The sequence below is a fragment of the Nyctereutes procyonoides genome, unplaced genomic scaffold, assembly GCF_905146905.1.
Source record: "Nyctereutes procyonoides isolate TBG_1078 unplaced genomic scaffold, NYPRO_anot_genome, whole genome shotgun sequence".
In the NCBI taxonomy this organism is placed as follows: Eukaryota; Metazoa; Chordata; class Mammalia; order Carnivora; family Canidae; genus Nyctereutes; species Nyctereutes procyonoides.
In genome coordinates, this window is record NW_026575046.1 from 25,922,782 (window position 1) to 25,945,121 (window position 22,340).

The 22,340-nt window shown below is 37.5% G+C and overlaps 1 protein-coding gene across 1 annotated transcript in view; it reads left to right on the forward strand.

The window, feature by feature from the left end:
* ITGA2 (integrin subunit alpha 2) overlaps nucleotides 1-22,340 on the forward strand; it is a 101,583-nt gene that overhangs the window by 49,439 nt on the left and 29,804 nt on the right. The window contains exons 7-15 of the mRNA XM_055324997.1: nucleotides 331-479; nucleotides 5,480-5,630; nucleotides 5,914-6,079; nucleotides 8,158-8,234; nucleotides 10,403-10,541; nucleotides 12,009-12,154; nucleotides 14,023-14,166; nucleotides 20,457-20,660; nucleotides 21,385-21,521. Of these exons, the coding sequence (XP_055180972.1) occupies nucleotides 331-479; nucleotides 5,480-5,630; nucleotides 5,914-6,079; nucleotides 8,158-8,234; nucleotides 10,403-10,541; nucleotides 12,009-12,154; nucleotides 14,023-14,166; nucleotides 20,457-20,660; nucleotides 21,385-21,521 (1,313 nt within the window). The remainder of the gene's footprint in view (nucleotides 1-330; nucleotides 480-5,479; nucleotides 5,631-5,913; nucleotides 6,080-8,157; nucleotides 8,235-10,402; nucleotides 10,542-12,008; nucleotides 12,155-14,022; nucleotides 14,167-20,456; nucleotides 20,661-21,384; nucleotides 21,522-22,340) is intronic.

A 22,340-nucleotide genomic window follows, 5' to 3' on the forward strand; every position in this document is an offset into this window, starting at 1 on the left:
AATATTATGACAGTGCTTTAAAATCTATTACCAGATAATCTAGAACTATTATAGTTTAAAATCTATAACTATTACTCTTGAGAACCAATTCATACCTGAGAGGACATCATTTTGCTTATCAACAAGTACTACTGCTAAATAGTGACAGCCTCTAACAAAGAAGTCATTATTCCATTGGAAGAAAAATAACTATTCTTAAGAACAAAATTAGAAATCATTCCCTTATACTATCAGCCCAGATCCAAATGCACTTTTGATTTGATTATATTGGTTATTTAGAAATTATTTATGACAATGACAAATCTTTAATGAACTTCTGCTCTCTTGAAGGTGGGGTTAATTCAGTATGCCAACAAACCAAGAGTTGTATTTAACCTGAACACTTTCAAAACCAAAGCTGAAATGATTGAAGCAACATCCCAGACATACCAATATGGTGGAGACCTCACAAATACATTCAAAGCAATTCAATATGCAAAGTAAGTTATGATGACAATAACCCAATATTTTGATAAAATAGAAGTGCTTGTAAGTAAGAAAGAAGGAAAAAAAGACAAAAATGACATACTTGGTACCCACTCTTAAGTCAGTAATGAAGAAGAAAAGTTCAAACCTTCTGTCACTTGAATACTTTGAGAAAGCAATAGGAAATGAAATTTTAAAATCTTTGATTTCTAGAACTTTTATAAGATATTCCATGATTTTTTAAAAAGATTTATATGAAGTAGATGAAGCAATGTTAAAAGACCTTAGGTTAAGTAGGAAATGGAGTAATCTGCAATTATTTGTTAATATTTATCAAGGGCACAGATGACTTGAGCTAATGGAGCACTTCATGCATATTAAGAAAGGTCATAGAATCTTAAATGTTAATGACCTAGGAGTCTGAATTGAATGGAATGGGTTCATTATGTTTATTACATCCAGAGCAATATGAATGTTACAACTATATAACACTCTTAATTTTTAGCCCAGTTTCTCTATTTTCTCAGCACTCCTGCTTTTATCTTCACTCTGTTTTAATCATATACCTTTAAAAAAATGCTAAATATTCTCCTATTGTTATTTTTTTTAGATTCTCCTATTGTTAAATAATAAATGAGAACAATAACTTCACCTTCCCTTAAACCTACTTCCCGCTTTTGTCATTGTGTTGTGCATTTCTTCCTTCCACTACCATATCCTTGAAAAATTGTCTTTACTCCCTTCCTCCACTTCCTTGAAACATATGGCTTGCCATCAGGTAAACATGGCTCTCTTCATCAGCCAGTAACCCAGTGGTCCTGCCTCAAACCTCATCCTCTAGCTTCCCTTACCATTTGCTGCTGATGAGCACACACTGCTATTCCAGCCCCAGTTGCCATATCAGAAACTTTTAGAATCGCTGCCAACATTTAGTCAACAGTTTTAGCTCTTTAGTGTCTCCTTTTCCTATTTTTTCTTCACTAAAAGTCCTCTTTTTTTTTAATCTCCCTTTTCTCTTAGGCCTTGTCTTCACTCTCATAACATCTGCATTAGCCCTGTGTAGGTCACTGCATTGCTATGTGGTCTGCTCTGAACTCTTTCTGAAAATTCACACAGATATCCAGCTGACACTGGATATCTTAAATTTGGAGTGTTGACTCACTTATCAAATTCAACACATCCTAAACCAGTCTCATTCTTTTCCTTACCCATGCTCATGACTTTTCCATTTTGATTCATGCCACCACCTTCCCCCCACCCTCTCAGTCATTCAAAGTAAGCATTTGCTGGTTTTCTTTATTCATTCTACTCTTCCTTAATAGTACACATCTGGTCAGTCACCACATCCTGTCTTTTCTATTTCTGCATTTCCTATTGTATTCTTACCTCCTTTTTTCTGGGTGTATATTCTAGTTGCTGTTTCTATCAACTGGTGACTTTCTCTGTATGTCTCAGAAGTGAATATCCTATAAGAGAAGATATGAATGGTTTGGTTAATCTCTGTTGTCCCTATTGAGATGTCCTTTTGGGATATGCTATCTCACAGGAAGCTGGTCAGTTGCCATTTGACAAAGTGCCCCTTATGGTCTGGTAAGCTAGACTCAGAGGAGCAGTAGGTTGACATAGAAAATGGCCTAGAAAGAACTACAAACTGCAGAGGGACTGTATTTTCAGCAGGAAGTATAGATGCGCTATTTTTCCCTGAAAGGAGCCGAGGGGTAAGCTCTCCTCTCAAAAAGAATGGCCACTGTCTGTTAAGATGTGACTTTCTTTGCCTTTTCAGAACTTTGGTTTTCTCTCTTGTGCCATCATCTCACTCTTACCACTAGTTCCCAAGCTGGTAGAAGTCCTTCCATTGTTCAGAGAATCACCTAACCTCTTACACTTTCCAGAAGTTAATTCCCTTTCTTTATCTTTTTTTTTGGGGGGGGGGTAGGGATCTGTTTCTTTATAACATCAAATAGAATTCTGACACTCTTTTAGTAAATCTTGCCATTTTCCATTTATCCTATTTCATGGAGTGCTTGTGGTTATGATATAATATTCCAAGACCTGAAGGTAATCAGAACAAATGAGGCAGTTTCTACCCTCAGAAATCTTATAATCACACACGATGAATTCTAAATATGTCATAAAGAGTATAATTCACTCAGCAAATATTTAATGTGAGTACTGTATTCAAATTTTTCTGGTGACAAATATGAAATATTTTTCTATACTTCTACATTCTGCTATGTAAAATACAGGAAAGTTATAGGGAATAAAATGATATTCTCAGTTTAAACATGTTGCTATTAAAGTGTCCCTTACACATTCAGATAAAAATATTCAGCAGACATTGATTACATAAATTTGAAATAGGAGAATGAGTGGAAATAGATGTAGACTTTAAGGTGTCATCATATAGGTGATAGGTAGTCCAAAGGAGTGGGTGGCATTTCCCAGAAAGAATGTCCAAGAAGAAAATCCAATAGACAGGGAAAAAATTATTAGACAATTGGAAACCCATCTAGAAACAAAATAAAGCTGAATCCCTGAATCACTCCTTGAATCAAAATAAATTTCAGCTACACCAAAAAATTAAATCTAAGAAAATGGAATTATTAAAGGACTATGAGAAACTTGTGTGATTAAAGAAACAAGTCTTAGAAATACGAAGTTCTTTTAAAATATCATGTCAAATATAAAGACACACATAAAAAGCTAATGAAGTTGATGTCAAAATATACAATTTCGGAATGCCTGGGTGGGTCAGTGGTTGAGCATCTGCCTTCGGCTCAGGGCATGATCCTGGGGTCCCAGGATCGAGTCCCACATCAGGCTCCTTGTGGGGAGCCTGCTTCTCCCTCTGCCTATGTATCTGTCTCTCTCTCTCTCTCTTTTTATGTGTGTCTCTCATGAATAAATAAATAAAATCTCTTTAAAATATATATATATTCAATTTCTATACAGGAGTAATAGAAGTAATACCACTAAAATTTAAAAGATTAATGAACTGAGAAAAATATTTATGATGTATATGACAAAAGATCATTTTCTTGATTAACAAAGATATCTTGCTAAATAGAAAAATTAGAAAATAATGAACAAAACAAAGAAAAATGGGCAAAGGTAAAGAAAAATCAAGAGTTCAGAGAGAAAAAAATACAAATGGTTAATAAACATAAAATGCTTCTTATCTCTTCATAATGAAAAAATGCATATTAAAAGTTATATATTCTCACTTATTAGAGTGTCCCTAATTTAAAGTTTAATAATCTTCATTGTTTAGGAAAGGATATGGAAAAACTTGCATTTTTTTACATTATGGTAATATAAATTGGTAGAAAATTTTATTTTATTTTTATATTTTTTAAAGATTTTATTTATTCATAGAGACAGAGAGAAAGGGGCAGACACAGGCTCCATACAGAAAGCCTGACATGGGACTCGATCCCGGGTCTCCAGGATCACACTCCAGCCTGCAGGCGGCACTAAATCACTGCACCACCAGGACTTCCCTGGTAGAAAATTTTAGAGTTCAATTTGGCAATATCTTTCAAAGTTTGAGATGTATAAATCCTTTGTTCCAGTAATCTCACTACTAAGATTTGATCCTACTGATACATTTGGAAAAGTATGCCAAAGTCTATACATAAGGACATTTTTTATGGCATTACTTATAAAATTCAAAATAACCTAAATGCACAATCATGGAGAATTGGTTAAACTATGGCTACCCCCAAATAATGAAATATTATGCAGCCATTAAAAAGGAGAGCTTTGGGGGCACCTAGGTGGCTTAGTCAGTTAAGCATCTACCTTCAGCTCAGGTCATGATCTCAGGGTCCTGGGATCAAGCCCCACACCTGGCTACCTGCTCAGTGGGGAGTCTGCTTCTCCCTCTCCTTTTCCTCTTCCCTTCCCTCCTACTTGTGTGTTCTTTCTCACTCTTTCTCTCAAATAAATAAAGTCTTTTTAAAAAAGGGAGAGATTTATATGTGCAATATGGAAAGATTTCCATCAAAATGAAAAATAACTGTATAGACCATGCCCCCATTTTCATGAATATTTGAGGAGTAGACTATGCACATACATCTAATTAAATGATTTCTATAAGGAAACAAAGTGATAAAGGTGGTTACCTTTGAAAAAAAAAAAGGTGGTTTCCTTTGGAACAGTGGCTTGATGTCACATTTTTCTTTTCTTTTTTTTAATATTTAATTTATTTATTCATGAGAGACAGAGAGAGAGAGAGAGAGAGGCAGAGAACAGGCAGAGGGAGAAGCAGGCTCCATGCAGGGAGCCTGACATGGGACTCGATCCTGGGTCTCCAGATTCACTCCCTGGGCCGAAGGCGACGCTAAACCACTGAACCACCTGGGCTGCCCTTTTATTTTCTACCTTTCCCAATGCTTTGAAATTCTTTTACCAAGTATATTTCTTACTTTTTAAAAAACAATTTCATATTGAGAAAGTAAATGCAGATCCAGTGAGTAAAACTGGTGATAGGACTGAATATCTTTGCTCTGTTGATTAATATTAATGAATTTAATTTTCTTATCAGAAAATAATTCTAAGGATTCTTTTTTTTTTAATTTATTTATTTATGATAGTCACAGAGAGAGAGAGAGAGGCAGAGACACAGGCAGAGGGAGAAGCAGGCTCCATGCACCATGAGCCCGACGTGGGATTCGATCCCGGGTCTCCAGAATCGCGCCCTGGGCCAAAGGCAGGCGCTAAACCACTGCGTCACCCAGGGATCCCAATTCTAAGGATTCTTGATGTAAATACATAAACACACATACTATGATACTATGGAAACTATGGAAATTATTGTTAATGCCACGTGAGATTTATATATTTCCCTATAAGCTACAAATAGAATGTAGGTAAATATGTCACCAGACCTGACAAATTTTAAGTCACAGTAGGTCATGTTCAAAGAAGTTAGTTTCACATTTTTATTTCTAGCCAGAGGTCCACATACTAGCTTCATCTTTTGATATTGAGTCTTTAATCTTATCTGCCACAGAGATTTTGCTTATGCAGCAGCTGCTGGAGGACGACCAGGTGCCACCAAAGTAATGGTGGTTGTAACTGATGGTGAATCACATGATGGTTCAATGTTGAAAGCGGTGATTGATCAATGCAACAATGACAATATACTGAGGTTTGGCATAGCAGTAAGTAGATTTTCTTTTTAGTTGTCTTTCAGTTGATGGGTAAGTGCTGCTTTATAGCATCACTTCCCAAGACTGCACTTTCTCATTTGCTGCTCACAGCTTTATAGAAAAGATATTCATTCTGTCTCTACTTCTTGCTGATTTTCAATCCTGTTTACTAAGGGGGTGTGGATTTACTTTTCCAAGGGCTCTATTGTGTTCAGAAATACAATACTAGAAAGTGCTAGTACGGATATTAGAGTACAATAGAATGACTTTTCCCCCCCATTCCTCTGTTTTCAAGGTTCTTGGGTACTTAAACAGAAATGCCCTTGATACTAAGAATTTAATAAAAGAAATTAAAGCAATTGCCAGTATTCCAACAGAAAGATATTTTTTCAACGTGTCTGATGAAGCAGCTCTATTAGAAAAGGCTGGAACACTGGGAGAACAAATTTTTAGCATTGAAGGTAAGAGAACTCCATCTTTCAAAAACTTTTCTCAAGAATTCTTGATTTTATTGCCGTAATCTTGCTCTATTAATGTTCACTTGTCTATACCTTATATGAAAAGAACTCTTATGACTCAGTAAGGAAAACAGGCAACATGAATAAGTAGTTTATAAATGATAAGATACAAATGGCTAATAAAGATAAGAAACTATTCCCAATTTCAGTAATTATTCTAAATTATAAATTGAATCAGTCACTTTGTGCCTAAAAAAATAATGAAGATTAGATTTTTTTTTTGCAGAGACAGATTTTTATGCCTTAAAAATAATGAAGATTAGATATAAGCTTGGAGATATTATGGCGAAGCAAAGAAGCTCATACAGTCTTGATAAGATTATAAATTGTATAGCTTTTTGGGGGAAAGTAATTTAGTAATATCTATTATCATTGTAAATAAATTTACCTTTTAACATTGCATAGTTTTTATAATGATAAGAAGTTTTACCTTTTTATACTGTTACATGATTTCTGAAATTCTTGAATTCATTTACAACAAATGCGTATACTTTTAAAATTAGAAAAATATAGTGAAGACTTTTAGTAGTTCCTATTTCAAGGAAACATGTTATTTACCAGATCTACAATAATATACTTATATGGCTTTGGAAGGTCTAGTCAGTGTATAAATACCACATGTTCAAAAAGTCACTGTATAGCACACATTTTCCAGTTGGTAAAAAGTCCCACATGGCCCAAATTCTGATAGTTAACCCAAATAGCTCTCAGCAATAAAGAGCCTATTTTATTGAGCACCTACTATATGTCAGGTCCTCTTTCAGAAGCTGGGTCCAAGGGCATTGCATATATTAAGTAGTAAATCCTCAGTCTTCTCTTCTCCTGGTTTTCCACTGGAGACTTCTATCCAAAAAATATTATTGCTTCTTTAAACCTCCAATGGTGCTTCTAAGTTGTTGAAAACATTATCAAAATCTAATGTGCCCTGAGATAATATAAAGTTATTTGTCTACCTGTGGTATGACTTATGCTTGTTTGTGGTGGTGTGAACATGAATAATCACAGTGCAACCTAGATGATGATTAGAAATGATTTTGTGCCTTATCTGCTATTCTGGATTTTGGGAAAGCACTGCTCTACGTTATTAAAAATTATCTTGGGACACCTAGCTGGCTTGATCAGTGGAGTGTGTAACTCTTGATCTCAAGGTTGTGAGTTGAAGCCCCATGTTGGGTATAGAGATTACTTAAAAATAAAATCTTTTAAAAAAAATATCTCTTCTCATCCTGGGTAAATTATTACATCTTCTAAACAAGTAACTGTATTATATAGTATACATTATATATATCACTCTCTATATCAAAGTGGTAGTCCAGGAATTTATTCCTTTTTTGAGAAGATTAATGAAATACAACCACTTTGACTGCACTGTATGGAAAGTGAATATGAATGGAGTCCTGCGGTTTGAGTGTCAGAGGCAAGCACGTATGTAGAAGTAGGACAAACTTCCCTATTGGTAAAATTCCTACTCAGTCTTGAAGCCTGGATCCTGAAACCCAACCCAGGTACCTCTGTTTGGTCTTCGCTACACATCAACTGTCTGGCTCTTCCAACTGCATCTGAGATGTGTGTGCACTTATTAGTAACAATATTTAAAAGCTGAAAATTCAGTTTCTTGGCTGGTAATAATAACTTTTTTTAAAAAAAAAAGGCCATCACTTCAGTTTTTATTTTACCTCATCCTCTTATGTTTTTGGTATTAGGATCATCATGAGCATACCAATAAATATATGAATGCATATTAAAGATTAACACCAACTTCAAACACTACCTTGGGAGTATTGTGGGTTGTCGTTAACAACAACAACTTTGTTGTATTTCTTAGTGATTTCTCCCTCCCAGAATTTGCCAGCTCTATATTCTTGAGCAAACATCCGAACATTGTGGGTATATGTGGTTGTGTATATATATGCATATGTGCATGTGTGCATGTGTTCATGTTTGTATGTGCATGAACATGTGTTTGAAAGTTTGATTTAAAAATTAACAGTGATAGAATTCTTGAAATTACCATCTCCCAGGTACTATTCAAGGAGGAGACAACTTCCAGATGGAAATGTCACAAGTGGGATTCAGTGCAGATTACTCTCCTCAAAAGGTGTGTATATCAGATAACTTCCAGCCATGCTATCATTTGGCTGAACACTACGAGGCACAGTAGCTTTATATATAGAATGGAAAAAATAGCCATCCAGTGATCAACTGTTCTGATTCCCAGTCATAGTCATTCAGTTTCTTTGTGCTGATGATTTATCATCTGAAAGATGAAGGATAATAATGCCTTTTCTTTCCTGTTTCATGGGGATTTTTTATGGAAAAAAATGATAATATGCAAGAAAATTATGAGTGCTCCAAGGGACAGGTACTGTATTAATTCAAGGGATTATCATTGCAGGAATTTCCTTTAAATCAATTAACTATTGGAGAAGTTTATTAAAAACACAAACTCTTAAGGCGCCTGGGTGGCTTTGTTGGTCAAGTGTCTGACTATTAATTTTGGCTTAGGTCATGATCTCAGGGTCTTGGGATTGGGTCTCTCTCAGTGGGGAGTCTGCTTGAGATCCTCTCTGTCTCTCACCCTCTCCCTCTTCCCACCCCCAGCTCGCATCCACACACGCTCACTCGCTCTCATATAAATAAATATTTAAGAAAGCAAAAAACACAAACTCTTGTCATCAGTGCCACTGTTGAATTCTAAGCTGCTCGAGTCTCTCTCTCTCTCTTTTTTTAAAGATTTTATTTATTCAATTGAGAGACACAGAGAGAATGGCAGAGAGAGAGGGAGAGGGAGAAGCAGGCTCCCTGCAGGGAGCCTGATGTGGAACTTGATCCCAAACCCACAGTATTACACCCTGAGCTGAAGGCAGACGCTCAATCGCTGAGCCACCCAGGCACCCCTGGAGTATCTCTTCTAAGAGCAGAGACAGAAGATAGCTAAAAAAAAGTGAGAAGTTAGGGACCATGTGAGACGGTCCCTAAGCTTTCTTAGCCCAGAAAAATCCATTCTTCCTTCTCATAAACACCCACCTCCTCCTGCTCTGGTTCCAGCTCTGCTCAGAGTCTCAGTGCAGAGGGATACAGAGACAGGTGACCCTGGAAATGCTTAGGGAACAGTATGAACAAAGAGGATTTGATTGCCAGAATGAAGGACCAGGGATGGCATGGTTTTTTTCCTCTCTAATAAAAGATGCTAATTTTGTCTGGATCACCAATCCTTAGGAATGCTCATAAAAGTTACGGGATTTTCCCTCAGAAAGAATATTAATGAACCCACACACGGAGAATTTTAACACAAATTCCTGAGGTTTTTGTACACTTCCTAAAGTCCCTTCCTGCACCCCTGATTCAGAGTCCCAAGTTTATGACAATCATTCACATAATTTCATGGTCTCTAGTCCTCAAAGTGGGACACATTTTCTTATTTGCTCTATTTTTAATAGGTTATATTTTTCGATCCAAAATCCCTATCTTTGATGTTTTCTAAGATCTAAGATCAAAAACTTAAAAATAATAAGTCCCGTCCCAACAAACCCTGCCTTCTACAATGACTTACAGTTTTGACTATGCAGGTAGGACTTTGAGTCCCTCCAGAGCAGCCTTTCCTTGATTGTGCACCACCCCCTCCTGGCGCTGTGCCTGACCAATGGCTCAGATTGAACATCACACCATATAGTTGGTTACCTTTTGTAGCGGTGCTATTTTCCTATTGAAAGGATATAGGTATCTATAGCCTATGGAATAGGAAAGAGATGATGGAGGAACGTTTGAGAAGGAGTCAAGAGGAAAGAGGAAGAATGTTAAAGATAGAATAGATCAGAAGAGAGCCTCCCACGATGACTTGCCTGGATAGCAGCAGCCCCACCTCTCCTCCTCTGCCAGCTGCACTTCCTATTTCTCAAGCATGCCTCACATCCTCCGCTGTGAGCTTTTCTTACAAATACGTGAGGCTGGAGGCTCACAAGTGTTCAGCATTTGCAGATGTGTGCTTTTGAATGGAAATTGGAAGATGGCTATCTGCTCCTCCTGTAGTATAGTAGGGATTTATCTATGGAATCTATCAAGGTAACCTGGCCCGGGGGAAGGCTTGTTTTCCAGCGCAAAATTTATTAAAACAATTTGGACATATATCAACATGCCCTGATAAGCATTTTACTTCATCATTTTCTCCTTAAATCTAGACCATTTATTTCAGTGTTTTGCCTACGCTGCATTCTTGTGCTTTAAAGGTAATTTGTCTTCATGATCTTCATTTTTCAATTATTTTAGGATATTCTGATGCTGGGTGCAGTAGGAGCTTACGGCTGGAGCGGGACTGTTGTCCAGCAGACATCTCATGGACATTTTATCTTTCCTAAACAAGCCTTTGACCAAATTCTGCAAGATAAAAATCACAGTTCATATTTAGGTAAGGCATAGCAGCATTTGACTTGGCAAATTTAAGTTCCCTTCTTTTTAAGCTCTTCAATAGTACTGTTGCTGGCTCCTTGCTGAATCTCAGGATCGGTTCAGCAAAACACTTGAAGTGTCATATAGTGATTATATTTACTACACATGTTTATGTTGCCTCTGAAAATCAGCGCTTATCCTAAAACTGTTTACTGATACACTGTATTACACCTGCTGATCTCTTCTGGTTATTCAAGCAGCTGTGATTGTGCTAAAATGGAAGTCGTTTCTAAAAGCCGATACAGGAAGTGGTAGTCTTATATTACTATAGAGTTCTTAGTCTTTTTGTTCCTATAATAAACAGTTTGATTTATTGGTCCGATTCTAATCACCTACTATGGGACAGTTCTTGAGCTCCTGCCTGAGTTCCTGGCAATTCTATTTACATCCTTCCAGGGGCATCTGGGTGGCTTATTTGGTTGAGTGTTTGACTCTTGATCTCATTTCAGGTCTTCACCTCAGGGTCATGAGTTCAAGCCCCGCATTAGGCCCCATGCTGGGCATGGAGCCTAACTTAAAAAAAAAAAAAATCTTTCCAACAACCCTTTGAAGAAAGTATCATTACCCCATTTTACCTTGAGAGCCAGTGAGGTTAATAACATTCCCAAAGGTAAACAACTTAGTAAGTGGCAAATCCAGAATTTGAACCGGGGACTGTCTGACTCCAAAATCTATGTTCTTTCCACTATGCAACATTGCCTTTTAAACTCAGTAGTTATTCATTCAAGAAATAATTGTTCAGTGCCAAGTTCATGAGTGGCCGATGGGACAACCCAGAATCTAGGGCCTGCTTTAGCGTTAGGTGTCCCACCCAGGCCGGGCATGCTGCCAGTCAAAGGACAGGAGCAGTTCATCTTAGAAGAAGGAAGATGTGCCCTCTTTCATATGCCTGGGCACACTAGGAACTGTGCATCCCCATGAAGGAGTGCTCACAGCACTGACTTCACCGTTGGCCCTGTCTGGTTCTCCCCTCTGGCACACTTTAGATAATCAACAGGGAGCCCTCTGGCACAGGTGGCAGCACTTTAGACAACTAGTAGCGAGCCTCTGGCATACAGATGGCACCACTTTAAATAACTACCCTGTGATGTCACCGCCATGCCTGTCACTCCGTAAATGCTGGAGATGAAGGTCTGAGGAGAGGTGGAGAATAGTTGCTTGTGGTCCTGGGTTGCCTGCCTGCCTGCCGGATTGCCCTTGTCAGTAAATTACCCTGAATAAAACTCTGTAAATGATATAGAGTGGCTTGCTTTGTTATTCAGAATTAAGATGCCTTCTCAGCCTGGAGGATTCATTACTGACCCTCCTCCACCTTCTAACACCACCCTGCCCAACAATAAAGGATCTCTGGTCAAGTCTACTAACTTTGCCAGCCATCTGGCTGAGCTCTTCAATAGTACCTACTCTGTAACTCCTTTTCTCCTAGGTTACTCGGTGGCTGCGATTTCTACTGGAAAAGACATCCACTTTGTTGCTGGTGCTCCTCGGGCAAATTATACTGGCCAGATAGTGCTATACAGTGTTGATGAGAATGGCAATGTCACAGTTATTCAGGCTCACCGAGGTGACCAGGTAAATTCCATTGTGTAGCAGGTGAAATTACTCGTACAGACAATTGGGACATAGGAATAGGAGTTGATAGAACTGGAAGCTAGCATTTATTGAGTGCCTACCCTGTGGCTGGTTCTGTATTTGAATATTCCTTAAATCAATAACTGAGTGATGGGTATTAAGGAGGGCACTTGATGTAGTGAGCACTGGGTGTTATATGCAATCGATGAATCACTGAACTCTTCCTCTGAAACTAATAATACATACACTATGTGTTCATTGAACTTAAGTAAAATTTTAAAAAATAGTCCTTAAATCTTCACAATACTGAGACCTACCACCCGCTTGGATGAGCATTTACTGAGCATTTGCTGAGCATTTACCTTCCTAAGGTCAAATAGCTTTCATGGGGTTAAGTTGTCACTAAAACCCAGTCCTATGTAGCCTCAAAGCCTGTGCTGTTTGGTCATACACACCTGCGTATTTTTGACTCTCTAGATTAATAATATGTGGGTTTTATTTAGTCCTAATGACAGGCACCTCACCACAGCTTTGTTGGCAAGCTCCTACCAGGAGCCAATGATCTAGAGGAAAAAGGAGAAGGAAGCAGTGTAGCATTGTCAAGACTAAGCTACTACATCTGGGTCTGTCAAGGTGTTCTGTGGCTTTAAGGTTTCTAAAATTAAAGCAACTCTGTTTTCTGCCACTTTCTTCTCAGCATGACTGTTTGGTAGTCAGAACCTATGATAACTCCCACTCATGGCCTACTAGAGCAAAGACCAGCCAACAGAATCCTACTTCCTTACTAAGAAGATTTGACCCATGAGCTTGGCACATATTTGAAATGGACAACCCTGATCTCTGACAACCAAGAGAAATTTTCTGTCCTTGAGTCAGAGAAACCAACTATTTAGATTTCCCTTCTCCAGGATTAAGTGTGATCCTACTGTGTCTATGGATCTTCCAGGAGTAAGAGGACCTGAGTCTTTGACTTCCCTGACCACAAATCTGCTTTGGTCACATATTTTTCTCTCTTTAATATTTTAAGGAAGGGTGCTTTTTTCTTTTTTCTTTTTTTTTTTTTTTTTTGAGGAAAACAATGACCGTGTTATAGAACGAATCCTTTCTTACTCATTTCTGAATCCTGAAGAGGTGTTCATGTAGGCAGGTACTGAACAGTCAGCTCGCCAGCCTCTCTTGCTTCACTCTATCTCACCTGATCATCTGTCCCAGTCTATGGGAGAACGTCCCTCCTGTCCAGCATCATGTCACAGATACTTCCATCACAATGCTTGTCCACTCTTCTCCACCTAGAAAACTTCTTGTTTTTTAAGATGCCATTTAAATAACACTTAATCTTAGTGAGCTTTCCAGCTCCTCTGCACTCTGCTCACACAGCATTAGCCCTTGCCTCTACTATAACTTATCTGACTACGCATGCACAGACATTTGTCCCACTTCCCTCTTCCCTTCCTGCCTTTCTCTACAACACACCTCACAGACCTTCTAAGTGTTTCATCTTTAAATGTGGTCTTTGACCCCCCCCCACACACACACACACACCAGCATCAGAAACACTTAGAGTACTTATTTAAAATACCTTTGTCTGGATTGCACCCCTTCTGAGTCTCTGGAAATGGGTCTCTGGAATCTGGATTTTAAAGACACATTCTTGGTGATTTATGTGCACGCTAACTTTGTTTTAACAACCAAGTGTTATATCATGATACAAACTGAGAGGCACTAGGTTATTCATCTTACTGTTCCTAGCACCTTACAAGTAGGAAGCACTCAATTCTTGTTTGTTGAGTGAGTAAATGAAAGTACAGTGTAACGTTAGGAGTGTATGAGTCCTAGAATTCTAAGGTTAATATGCTCTATCATTCCAGATTGGCTCCTATTTTGGCAGTGTGCTGTGCTCAGTCGATGTGAATAAAGACACCATTACAGATGTACTCTTGGTGGGTGCACCAATGTACATGAATGACCTAAAGAAAGAAGAAGGAAAAGTCTACCTGTTTACTATCACAAAGGTACTATCACAAGGGTAAAGAAAATTGTTAAACTGACTTAGTTTAATTTCCTTCAGTATTGGTAAATTAATCTTCATTTTTGCAGAATAAAGAATTATTTAATGATCATTTTCATATGAAGTATGGTTTATATTTCATCACTTTGAGGATGTAACCATTAATTTATAATCTTAAAAAAATCACATTAAAAAGCGTCACCTTTAGAGAAAGAGCTAAATGTATGGTGCACTGCTGTTTTCCATGAAAGGTCTTTGAATATATATTTGCAAACAAAGTCAGTATAAATGCACATCATTTTTGAAATACATGCACATCTGTATATTTTCCAAATATCTCCTTCAATTTTTCTTCTTCACTGTAAAGAGATCATAATACAGAACAAACTATCTTGTTAACATTTTACAGTGAAAAAGACAAATTGTACCAGGGACTTTGCAAATGTTTGGATGCTTTCTACATCAGTTTGTCAGGAAATGCTGTTGCTTAGTTCAGCAGTTAGGCATGTATACATGTAGCTCTTGGGATTTTTAGTTCTTGAACATAAAACTTCGCATACTCTAACTAGACGGAGCTCTCTAAATCCATGCCCATAGTATAATGATCTTGGAGCTGAAAACTGGAATTAAAGGCACAAGTTGACATAGAAAATTTGGGAAAGGATGGGAAAAAAGGGAAACTGGTATTGATAGAGTAAATTTTACATTTTGCTGTTGTGATAATTTGTTCTACCTTATTTATTTAAATGAATGTAAAAATTAGCTCTCAAACAGAGGCAATTAAAACAATTCTAAAGCAGGGGTGCCTGGGTGGCTCAGTTGGTTGAGTATCCAACTCTTGATTTTGGCTCAGTTAGTGACCTCAGGGCCAGAAATTTAAGCCCCAAGTCTGGCTCCTCGCTGAACGGATCTTTCGGATTTTTCTATATACAGCATCATGTTGTCTGCAAATTGTAACAGTTTAATTTCTTCTTTACCAACATAGATGCCTCTTATTTCTTTGTGTCTGATCGTTGTGGGTAGGACTTCCAGTATCATGTTGAATAAAAATGATGAGTGAACATCCTTATTCTGTTCCTAACCTCAGAAGGAAAGCTCTCAGTTTTTCCCCATTGAGTATATGTCAGCTGCATGTGTTTCATATATGGCCTTTATTATGTTGAAGTATATTCCCTCTAACCCCACTTTGTTGAGAGTTTTTTTTATCGTGAATTGAGGTTGAATCTTGTCACATGATTTTTCTGCACCTATTGAAATGATCCTAATTTTTATCCTTCGTTTTGTTGCAGTGATGTGATTGATTGATTGATTTGTCCCATTTGCTAGTATATGCCTTTTTTAGTATTCTCTTATAATCCTTTGTATTTCTGTGATATCAGTTGTTACTTCCCATTTCTGATTTTTTTTTTTTAATTTGGGTCCTCTTTTCTTTTTTCTTGAATCCAGCTAAAGGTTTATCAGTTTTGTTTATCTTTTCAAAGTACCAACTCTATTTCATTAATTTTTCTTTTTGTTTGTTTGTTTCTAAGTCATTTATTTCTGCTCTGGTCTTTTTTTCCTTTTCTTTTTTTTTTTAATTGGAGTTCAATTTGCCAACATATAGCATAACCCCCAGTACTCATCCCGTCAAGTGCCCCCGCTCAGTGCCCATTACCCAGTCACCCCAACCCCCCACCCACCTCCCCTTCCACTACCCTTGTTCATTTCCCAGAGTTAGTTGTCTCTCATGTTTTGTCACCCTTACTGATATTTTCACTCATTTTCTCTCCTTTGCCTTTATTCCCTTTCACTAATTTTTATATTCCCCAAATGAATGGACCATATAATGTTTGTCCTTTCTGATTGACTTTTTTCACTCAGCATAGTACCCTCCAGGTCCATCCACGTCAAAGCAAATGGTGTGTTATTTGTCGTTTCTAATGGCTGAGTAATATTCCATTGTATACATAGACCACAGCTTCTTTATCCATTCATCTTTCGATGGACACCGAGGCTCCTTCCACAGTTTGGCTATTGTGGACATTGCTGCTATAAACATCGGGGTGCAGGTGTCCTGGCGTTTCATTGCATCTGTATCTTTGGGATAAATCCCCAGCAGTGCAATTGCTGGGTCGTAGGGCCAACAAGCACATGAGAAAATGCTCTGCATCACTTGCCATCAGGGAAATACAAATCAAAACCACAATGAGATACCACCTCACACCAGTGAGAATGGGGAAAATTAACAAGACAGGAAACAACAAATGTTGGAGAGGATGTGGAGAAAGGGGAACCCTCTTGCACTGTTGGTGGGAATGTGAACTGGTACAGCCACTCTGGAAAACCGTGTGGAGGTTCCTCAAAGAGTTAAAAATAGATCTGGTCTTTTTTCTTATTTCCTTTATTCTACTCTCCTTTGATTTTGTTTGTTCTTCTTTCTCGTTCCTTTAGGTGTAAGGTTAGATTGTTTATTCGAGCTGTTTCTTATTTCTTAAGATAGGACTGTATCACTATATTCTGTATACTTTCCTCTTAGAACCACTTTTGCTGCATCCCAAAGATATTGGACTATTGTGTTTTCATTTTCATTCATCTCTATGTTTTTTATTTCTTTTTTGACTAATTGCTTCATTGACCTATTGGTTGTTTGGTATCATGATGTATAGTCTCCATGTTTGTGTTTTCTCCTTTTTTTTCTCAATATATAATAACTTATTTCTAGTTTCATACTGTTATCAGGATGCATGGTATGATTCCAATCTTTTTAAGTTTATTGAGGCTTGTTTTATGGCTGATAGGTGATCTACTTTGGAGAATGTTTCATGTGCACTTGAAAAGAATGTGTATTCTGTTTTGAGGATGGAATGCTCCATGTCCATCTGGTCCAATGTGTCATTTAAAATATTGTTTCGTTATTAATTTTTCTGTCTGGATGATCTATCCATGGATGTAGTAGGGTGTTAAAGTCCCCTACTATTTGTAGAAACATAAATTTCTCTTTTTATTTCCATTTATGTTTGCTTTATGTATTTAGATGCTCTAGTGTTGGATGTGTAGATATTTATAATTGTTATATCCCCTTGTTGGATTTATCATTATGTAATGATTATTGTTACAGTCTTTGTTTTAAAGTCTATTTCATCTGATATAAGTATTGCTACCCCAGCTTTTTCTTTTTCACTTCCATTTGTTTGATGAATGTTTCTCTGTCTGTATGTCTTTAGGTCTGAGATGTGAGTGTCTTATAGGCAGCATATAGATGGGTCTTGTTTTTTATTCACTCTGTCACCCTATGTCTATGGTTGGAGCATTTAGGCCATATACATTTAAAGTGCTTATTGATAGGTATGTCTTTTTGCCATTTTTAAAATTTTCTGGTTGTCTTATTATTCCTTTTCATTCTCTTTGTGATCAGTGATTTTCTACAGTGTTATATTTGGCTTCTTTCTTTTTTGTGTGTCTATCATAGGTTTTAGGTTTGTGATTACCATGAAGTTCATATATAGCATTCCAAGTAAATAGCAGTCTGTATTAATTTGATGGTCATTTAAGTTCAAAGACATTCCAAAGGTGGTTCAAAGGTGGCAAATGGGGAACATTTTTCTTTTCTCCCTTCTCTTTCCTGTTACTCCCTTCTCTACATTTTATGAGTATGTTATATTTTACATCTTTTATTCATAATTTTCTTATGTCTAATTATGACCATTCCTCTCCACTTAAAGAAATCCCTTTAATATTTCTTGTAAGGCCAATTTAGTGGTGATGAACTCCTTTATCTTTCATTTGGGAAACTTTATCTTTCCTTCAAATCTGAATGATAATCTTGCTTGGTAGAGTATTCTTGGCTATAAGGTATTTTTGTTTGTTTCTTTGTTTTTTCCCCTTTCAGCACTTTGAATATGTCCTGCCACTTTCTTCTGGCTTGCAGAGTTTCTGCTGAAAACTCAACTGATAGGCTTATAGATTTTTGCCTTCTAAGTAACTTTTTGTTTCTTTCTTTCTGCTTTTAAGATTCTCTCTTTATCTTTAAACTTTGACATTTTAATTACTGTGTGCCATGGTGTGGACCTCCTTGGGTTCATCTTGTTTAGAACTCTCTGTGCTTATTGGACTTAGATGTCTATTTCCTTTCCTAGGTTAGGGAAGTTTTCAGTTATTATTTCTTCAAATAAGTTTTCTCCACCTTTCTCTCTTTTTCTGGGGCCCCAATAATGCAAATGTTTGTTTGCTTTAAGTTGTCCATGAGATCTCTTAACCTGTCTTTTAAAAAATTTTCTCTTTCTGCTATTCAGCTGCTGTTTCTCTCCATTACCCCATCATCCAGGTTGCTGATATGTTCTTTTGCATCCTCGACTCCGTTGATCCCCTGCTATTTCAGCTATCGTATTCTTCAACTCTGATGGATTCTTTTTAATATTTTCTATGCTTTTATTGAAAGTCTCACTGAGATCTTCCTCCTTTTTTTTTCCAGCCCAGTATCCTCACAATCATTAATTTTTTTTATCAGGCATGTTGCTTATCTGTTTCATTTAGTTCTTTTTCTGAGTTTTTTTCTTTCTTTTGGAGCATATTCCTCTGTCTCTGCATTTTTCTTGACTTTCTGTATTTCTATGGATTAGGAAGAACACATAAGAATGGTGCCCCTTTGCAGACTGTGTGTGCTTGATGACTTTTTGGCTGGCTGGCTGGCTGGAGCGTGGTTGTTTTAGAAGTTACTCTTCTAAAACTGTGGCTTTTGGGGGGCTCCTGGGTGGCTCAGTCAGTTAGGCATCTGCCTTTGGCTCAGGTCATGATCCCAGGGTCCTGGGATCGAGCCCTGGGACTGAGCCCTGCATTGGTCTCCCTGCTTCACAAGGAGTCTGCTTCTCTCTCTTCCTCTGCCCCTCCCTCTGATTGTGCTTTCTCTCTCAAATAAATAAAATCTTAAAAATAAACTGTGGCTTTTTGCAAAAAGAAGAAAAAAATAAAATTGGAAAGGAAAAAAAGAAGAAATAAAACAAGACATTTTTAATTTAAAAATAATACTTGTTTTGCTTTAATTAAAAAATTTAAAACAGAAACAAACAAAAAAACAAAAACCCTAGATTCCACAGCTTATTTGCTGTGCCCTGGCACCACAGAGGCTGGTATGGGCCTATAGACCCTGGGCTTTGGTGATGTTGCAAGCGTCCTATGATGACTGGACTTTGCCATTTATATGGTTGGGACCTGCCTGTTATGGCATCTGAACCCACTACTTATGGTGTTTAGACTGTGCTCCAATCTGGGCTTTAGAGGTAGATGAGGAGAGAGTGTTCCTACCACTCCTTGGCCCTTTTAAACTCTGACTTCTTCTTCTTCTTTTTTTTTTTTTTTTTTTTTTTTTTGACACTGGTGTGGGCCTGAGGACCTTGGGCTTGTTGAAGTCAGTGAGGTCTCACTGAAATAACCAGACCTGACCAGACCCTGCTCTGACCTAGGCTTTTAAGGTGGGATGGTAATAATGTAAACCAATCCCTCTGACTTGGAGGGCTTTCCCTGTAGCTCCTCCACCATGTGGCAGAGTTCTAGAGTTGCCTCTTTTATATGCTAATCACTCTTTTTAAATTGTGGCTTATTTTCTGTGCCTAAGGACAGTGGAATCTGTTCCTGCCTTCTCAGTCCTCTGCATCCCCTCTGTGTCAGTTTCCCTGTGTTACTGTGTCTTCGTCTCTCTTGGTGTTCTCTTGCCATTTTCTCTGTCTGTGGTTGTTCAGTAGCTGTCTAGTCAGACCTCAGTACTAGGAGGAATTGTCCTATTAATAGGTGTAATCTGATGTGTTCCAGGCAAGAGGAGAATTCAGGGTTGCTGTCTTGGATCGGAACTTAGCGGTCTCATTTTCTACTTCCTATACCATTATAATTATGCCATTGTTCAGTAAGTTTTAAGTAAGGTCTAAATTAAGATATTGTGTTTTCTGTTGTGTCTCTACCTTAATTTTATTCAAGATATTATATTTTCATCAACAAAATTTAAATCAAAAGTTTTAGAAAGAAGTAAAGATTCTAATATTAAGGGGGAAAGGAGACATAGATATGGATAGTGTGGTATGTAGGTGGTACAGCCACAGTAAAGAGAATCCATCCCTTTCATCTCAGTTTATGAGCACATATCCTATGAGCTTACTTGCTAGAATTCTCATTTATAATTCTCATCCTAAAGAATTTTGAAATCAAGGTTTGAAATCTTGCCTACTTTTAACAGTTTACAAATTGGTTTGAGCATCATTTGCTGTGAATTTTCAAGGTGGAGGTTGGAAAGTTTGCTTTAATCATCTTTCTCTTCCCCCTTGCAAGGGCATTTTGAATTGGCACCAGTTTCTCGAAGGCCCCAGTGGTGTTGAAAATGCTCGGTTTGGCTCAGCAATTGCAGCTCTTTCAGATATCAATATGGATGGCTTTAATGATGTAATAGTTGGTTCGCCTTTGGAAAATCAGAACTCTGGGGCTGTGTATATCTACAATGGTCACGAGGGCACCATTCGCATGAGATATTCCCAGGTAATCCTGAGTTCCATAGTGATGCATTTACATGTGAGTATCATCATATTAGAGCTACAGCATACCATGCAGGTAATCTGACCCATCCCACCTACTGTAGAACCTTATTCATTCATTAAGCAAACATTTAGTAAACCTCCTGTTGTGTGTCAAGCACTGTTCTAGGATCTGGAGACGCTGTAAAGAACAGGACAGATAAAATTCTGCCCTTTATGGATCTTACATTTTTGTGAAGGAGACGGGGGCGGGGGGGGGGGGGATAAGATAAGTGAGATAAAGTGTTCCAGATCATAGTAAATAAGGTATTTTTTTTTAATTTAATGTTCAGGGATGGGAGTTATTAAGTACTTTAAAGGGTGACCAAGGGGCCTCATTGATCAGGCAACTTTCCATTAAAGTCATGAAAGATGTGGGCTAGGAGAATAACCATGACCTGAGCTTGCTTCAAATCCTGCTCAGTCCACTGATCTGCTGCTGCGTTGTGATTTTTTTTTTTTTATGTTAAAAGAGTCATGGTGATGACTTGGTGATTTTCTGTGATGATGTGGCTGCAAGAATAATAAACAGATGAGAAAAGCTGTGATTGAAAAATGAATGGAATTTTGTGGAGAATAAAAGAACCTGAGAAGTGGCTATGTAGAGAATCTATGCAATGTAGAAGCTCCCTTTTTTTTCTATCTCAGTTGTTATACATTATCATTTCATGTAAAACTTGCTCTTACAGAAAATCTTAGGATCCAATGGAGCCTTTAGGAGCCAGCTCCAGTACTTTGGGAGATCTTTGGATGGCTATGGTGATTTAAATGGGGATTCCATCACTGACGTGTCCATTGGTGCCTTTGGGCAAGTGGTTCAGCTCTGGTGAGTCAGTTGAAAGCCAGACACAAACTAGCTAATTAAAAAGTGACCTGCTAAGTAGAGCAGATAATTGTGCTGAAATTGTGGAAATGCTACCTGCATTCTAGAAGACTCCAGGACAATTATGTGTCATAATTTATGTGTCAAAGGAAGAAAAGTATTTTTCCTTATGGGAGAAAAGAAAATATTTGCTTACCATTGCTATCACCATTCTCTATATGGTGAGCAGAAAAAGGACATAGACGAGACAGAGCCTTTGAAATGGTATCCAAGATATTTCTGAATATTATCTTCCAAATAACCTTACCTCCACTCACAGAAAGGAAGCCTCATGAGAATGCCCTAAAAATACTGAAAACTCAGACCACACAAGTAAAGTGTAACTTCTCATGTGGTTATGAAGTAACTTTTGAAATTATTAGTCATAAACAAGAAGCCATTATTTAGGTTTAGCTGACTTCTCATTGACCTCAGTAGGAGTTGAAGAGCAAGAGGGAACAATAAGGAATTCAAGGGCTGTGTGATTCAAAGACAAAGACAAATATATTGGGTTGGAATTAGAAAGAAATTGAGAATTAGATCAAGAGTCTTCCCCCACCAAAAAAATATATTTCATTCGTTCACTTGTCTCTGTTGAAAAATGTACTTTAAATGTCCAAATACTTCAAGAACAGAGAAGCATTACATATTGGTGTATTGTTTCTGAGTTTCATTAAACTATTTACAATATTTCATGTGTACTTTTAAAAGATGAAATGCATTGCTTTTTTTTTAAAGATTTTATTTATTTATTTATTTATTCATGAGAGACAGAGAGAAAGA